Here is a 6,000-nt window from a genome sequence, read left to right as displayed (position 1 = left end):
AATAATCTAGTAGTTGATAGAGAGGTGTTGAATAACTAATAAATTAATAATCCTATTTGATGATGTACGAGTAGTAATGTTCTCTGGAACGACAACATGAAATCACCTCCATCCTTTACGTTATTCCATGAATGGTAATTGATTTCAAAAATGTATCGTGAACTTTGGATTAAATGGTAGTCACCGAATAAGAAAATATCTTTGCTTTACATTTCGTTATATATAAACGCTTTATGTATTACAGAGAAGTAGAAGCGCGAGTAGTTTGTTTTAATTTTATTTGTTAGTTTTTTATTCTTGTAAAAATGTTTTAAGGGAAACGCCATTACTTTTATGCTTTGGATATTATTTGCACTACACGATTTTAACCTGACACAGCAAAATTGACTTCATGTCTCTTCCGAAGTAAGCGTTGCTAATGGTATTTTATTACCTTTAAATATCCATGTTCTTGCTCTGCATTTGCACTCACAATGGTAAGCATGTTGCCATAGCAGGTCACAGACAATTGAAGAGTTCACGGGAAAAACGATGAATGTCACAGTTTTGTTAAGGTTGATGTCATTATCTAATTCAGTGGATCACTACGAAATTTAATGTTGTTCTTATGAAAAATGGTGAAAAGGAAAATTATCACCACAAATACAGTAATCCTTTCCTGTATTTTCTATAGAAACAGCACTACATCTTGCAGTTATAGACTCAATTAGATCATTATCTGAGCCGTTCAGAACAAAAGTGGTGTAAGTCAAAATTGGGTAATGAGGTTTAAAGTAAAAATTGTTTAAAATACAGCTCAAAGTAGCAATTAATATGTCCTTCTTGCTATTCAATGGCAACTAATAATTAAAATAAATTGAATATTAATTGTTATTTTGCGTTGTATTTTACAGAAAGTTTACTTTAACTCTCATTACCCATTTTTGACTTACACCACTTCTGCTCTGAACGGCTCAACTAATCCTTAACAGAAATGTGACATTCATCGTTTTTCCCGCGACCTCTCCAATTGCATTTTTTAAATATATGCAGTTTTACATTCCTAATAGCTGCAGCTGTTTGAGTGAAGAACGAATTTTCTGGTGCCTAATTTACTTTCACGTACAACGAACAATATAATTCTTACATTATTTAATGAATTACATGATTTAAATTTTTGAAAATATTTACTCGATAGTTTGATGAACGAAGTTTCATATTTCTTTGAAGAGATGCTATTTGATGTATCAATAAATCTGGAAATCCCAACACGTAATTTTCGCACATATTTGCTAAATGTTCCGAAGGATGATTTCGAAGAATTCAGTTCATATTTGCAAACTGTAAAGCTTGTAGGATGGAGAGTGTGATGTCAGTGCCCACTACGCAGTGAGGCGGCAGTAACCAAACCAGCTTCGGAGATGAAGAGGCGGATACTGTGAAGATGATCCGACACGTGTCTCTCTCTGGCGGATGATGGTCGAAGTTAGACGTTATACCTGGCCGGCGGTATACTGGACCATGCTGATGGCAAGTGGAAGGGGTTGGAGGGAGATTGCTTTGCTATGAAGAACGAAGAGGAATCCACACAACGGCATCGCACCGGCGGCCAGGTGGAAGGCCCCTTCAACGACGGCCAGTCAGTGGGCGACTTCGACGCACAGTCATCCAATCTTATTGCGTTCCAAGTTCACGCACTTGAGTAGTACATTACGTGCCATGTGACAAACGCAGTTTTCGTCTTATCTACAGAATATCTCGTTGATATATTTAGTGTTAGTTGTCGCACGAAAAATCTTTACGCGACAACACTTTAAAATTTTTATGAGTAATGTTTGAAATATAAATATTGTAACTGCTCTCTTTCGAAAGTGAAACAATTATCTAGTCGCTTTAATGGTGCCGTTTAAACTAATTCATACGCATGACAGTCAGTTGTACCTTTATATTTTAGTGATTAAGTTTATTACATATAATAATATCATATTTTTAAATTAGGAACTAAAAGCAAGTATGCGAGATTGTGTAGGAAGAAAAGACTTACAGCTGGAGCACTTATATTACATCAAGAAATAACATCAAGAAGATTCTGCGCGCGTGTGAAGCGACATCCTGAAAGTGCCTCTGGAGTGATCATTGTGTGTGCAAAAAACGACAGTTGCGATATGAGATCTAACTCTGGCGACCGATAAATTAGATTTTAAGCCGAGACAAAACAGCAGTCTGTTCAAAGGAGTCAGGTCCTGGACTGTGTGAGTGTGGGAACATGTGAATGACAGGGATGCTGGAGGCAGATGGACGCCGCCGACGCTTGCTCAGCGCCCAGCAGTGCAGGATCGACTACGCCTTCCGCGACCGGCGCCAGGTGGTGGGGACCAGCGACGGCCGTCGCGTCCGCGTCCACTGACGTGGTATGTAAAACCTCTCGATATACAGTATGTATTCAATAAGCGAGCGGAAAGGTACGAATGACATTTAGTATTGTGTAGTAGCCTATTAGTTGGTAACGCATGGTTGATTTTGTGATTGGACTGTCTTGCTAATACAAATTAACGATGTCCCTTATCATTACGTGTATCAAAAGAGTTAAATGAATCGTATTCCAAGTATATAGCTTAGAAATTAGAAATATGTTACATTCCAGTGCCATTTTTTTTTCACATTTCTGTCACAGATATCTGTAGGGGAGAGTCGGGTAGTATCGGACAGTGCGTTTCTTTCATCTACCGCCATATGGTAGTACCTGAATGACATGGTTACGTTTCGCTATGCGACATCACAGAAACGTAATCATGTCAATCAGGTACTATCATTGTGTAGTAGATGAAAGAAACTCACTGTCCGATATTACCCGATGTCCGATACTACCCGACTCTCCCCTATAAGATTTCTTGAATACATTACAAATGATAAGTGGCAACTTCTAGTGCTAGAGCGACAAGTTCAGCGTACCAGAATAGAATTCCCGATAGAAAGATGTAAATTTATGTCCCTACCATCGGAGGTGCGTGTTTTTTTTTCACGTTCTGTATAATACGTCCTCTTTCGTCTTAATGATGATCAATAATTACCGTCAAAAGAGTAAAATAGAACGGGCAAAGAACACAAACTTTGAATGTAGACGATGAATACTGTAAAAGGCTGTTATCTTTCGGTATGAGAAATTTATTTCAAATCTATTAATGTTACTAAAATGTATTTTGAGATTATATCTGACAGCGAGCGTAGTGACAAATAAGCAGCTAAAATGTTGCACAAGTTAGTATACTGAATGTTTAATTTATTTCCAAACATTTAATATATTCCGAATAAGAAATTGATCAACAATTGATTAAGGGGAGACAGAGGTGAATATTTCAAAATCCACAAAATTTATCCGATTTGTTTGAAATTGATCATGGATACTAAGTATGTTATTAGTAATGGACATACCAAGTTTCAACTTTCTAAGTATAATAGTTCTGTAAATATTAATAATTTTATAAAACTTTATATCGTTTGATATAAAATGCTCCATGCATCATATTGTAAGACATTTTCAATATTTCTTTTTATTTATATGTTCAGAGAAGGTATATAAATAATGATAAGTATTAGTTTATTATGGGAATAATATAGTAATACAGTTATCGTGGTTTTAATTTCATACTTTTAAGGGCACAAAATCAAAAACTAACATCGGAATATCAAAATAAAGATAATAAAAATGGAAAAAACCAAATTTTCATTTTTTCTTCAGTTTTTTTCGAAAATTTCACCTCTGCCTCCCCTTAATGGTATTGAATATTCCTAGTGACGTGTACGTACTAGTCCTATATATACGATTCTCCCCAAAAGAACGCTCTTCTTTGAATATGATATCGATTTTATTTGTGATTATTATTGTCTACCATGTATTATTAAGCATTTGTCCTTAGATGTAATTTCGAACACCCATTGTAAATGTTGTGCTTGCATAAATGCGGATGATGGAAATATTCTTATCTTTTACATATTCATGCCTCATCAGTCGGACCTGTAACGCACGACTTTACGGCAAATAAATAAGCAAAATTGTAAACCTGAACTTTATCTACTGTCACGGCGAAAGTAATAACATGGCCAGTTAATTTACATTTGTAATTGCGCTATGAATATTTTACCAAAAATCCCAGCATCAGTAACAGACAACTATTTCGGCGATCACACTTCGTTGCGTGTCTTTTGCGCTGTTACAATGCGGAATGTATAGTCTGGTGAAACCCGAATAGGCTTATATTAGTTCTGCTGATTGAGATTTCATAAGATAATTAAATAACACAAATATCGTGTTATATTTTCTGCTCATCAAAGATAACCTCAACCGTGAATTAAAGTAATCCACAGGTTCATAATATTATGGACCTGAGTTTGACGGGTGTATCATATGTAAATTTTTATAAACACATTATTCAGTTTGGTTTCTCTACAATTTTAATTATACTACAGAATCTTTAACATTGTATCTTCACGTCTTTTTGATTAGTGTCTATAGATTAAAAAACTGATTAGGCCTAAATTATCATAATTACTTGCTAGGTGTAAGGAATAATGTTTTAATCGTGAGGCATTTCGTGATTTCTTTCTATTCATTTACTACGATAATTATTATAAGTAATTATGGTGCTAGTGAGGGTAAAATAGTCCTTCTGTAACATAAACTATAATAATAATAATAATAATAATAATAATAATAATAATAATAATATGTGTCACGATTATCAGTCATCGTCTCTGTCGCCGTTAAAAATTGAAAACTTAATCATTTGCTATATAAAATGTAACTTATAAGTTAAGTTTTACGCCTACACTAGCATTGAAATCTCCATGCCTCTATCTCTTCTATCTCCTCCATTTTCAGTTTGATGTATTCTTAATGTGAAAAACTTTATTATAATACAGTTTTTTTTTATATTTTCACGATGTAACAAAGTAATGCGACTGATATCCAAAATTTACAGCGTACATCTTTGCATATCGTTGTTGTTCCTGCAATAACTCGTATGTGCAAAATATGAAATTTTTCAGTAGGAAGAGAAAACACATTTATTGTTCTATGGCAGTAGTGCATAGGAGATTGTGAATTCTTACATTTCGAAAGAAAAAAATAGAATTACATATAGGAGATTTTATTATTTGCTGTACCTATAACTATTTAAGTTATTTAATAGAGCAAAAATCTGAAAATCGATAAATATGTCACATGGGAGTTATTGCCGGAACAACGACGATATTTTATGAAACAGATCATTGCACATGAACATTCTGTCGTTATTTTGTGGTTCGAGAAGTGTAACATAGACACAGTTGACCCCCAACGTCGCTCTTCAGTTAAAGAAGAATTTGAGATGAAGGTATAGCGTTGCTCGTTTTGAAGGATTTTAAGACGCACAAAAGAGACTGTCGAAACATGAGAACATCAGGAACTATTTCATTCACTGGAATGTGTTATAACATAAGCTACGTCACTCTGTAGACGGCATGAGGGGTTTGGACCGCGCGAGGTAGGGAAGTATAAACAAATACATAAAGATGGGAACATTGGGAAGTAGTAAGACGATCTGTTGAAAATGTTCTTGTATGAAGTTACGCTGATATTTTGAAAAAATACAATGACTAAGTAGACAGAACATAACAATTTAAATAATGTTTTATTGTTATTTTATATATTCCATTACTAATTCCATTTCCTAGAATTATTTACATTTTGGAGGTAACGATTATATTTCTATTTTATTAAAACATAAAGTCGTTGATGGGTTAATAGGTGCACTTAATTATAAAATTCTAACCGGAAGTTGGTAAATATTTTTTACTTATTCCGGCCAACAGAAATTAGAATTTCAGGATCCTTTCTGAAACTGAGATTTGATCTCATTATTGCTTTATAAGCTTTATCTTTTTCTTCAATTCTTAGCTTTATAGCTAAGTTAAGTTTGTAAATAACTTACTGTTGCTTTGTAATTGAAAGCTGATTTACGTAACTTGCCACTCTATGTATTG

General features: G+C 34.2%; 1 protein-coding gene across 1 annotated transcript in view; it reads left to right on the top strand.

The window, feature by feature from the left end:
• The first annotated feature begins 1,497 nt into the window (after positions 1 to 1,497).
• LOC138701420 (zygotic gap protein knirps-like) overlaps positions 1,498 to 6,000 on the top strand; it is a 287,726-nt gene continuing 283,223 nt past the window's right edge. The window contains exon 1 of the mRNA XM_069828285.1: positions 1,498 to 2,390. Within this exon, the coding sequence (XP_069684386.1) occupies positions 2,274 to 2,390 (117 nt within the window). The 5' untranslated portion in view covers positions 1,498 to 2,273. The remainder of the gene's footprint in view (positions 2,391 to 6,000) is intronic.

This window comes from Periplaneta americana, chromosome 6 (genome assembly GCF_040183065.1).
Source record: "Periplaneta americana isolate PAMFEO1 chromosome 6, P.americana_PAMFEO1_priV1, whole genome shotgun sequence".
NCBI lineage: Eukaryota > Metazoa > Arthropoda > Insecta > Blattodea > Blattidae > Periplaneta > Periplaneta americana.
This window is presented reverse-complemented; position numbering and strand designations above follow the sequence as displayed.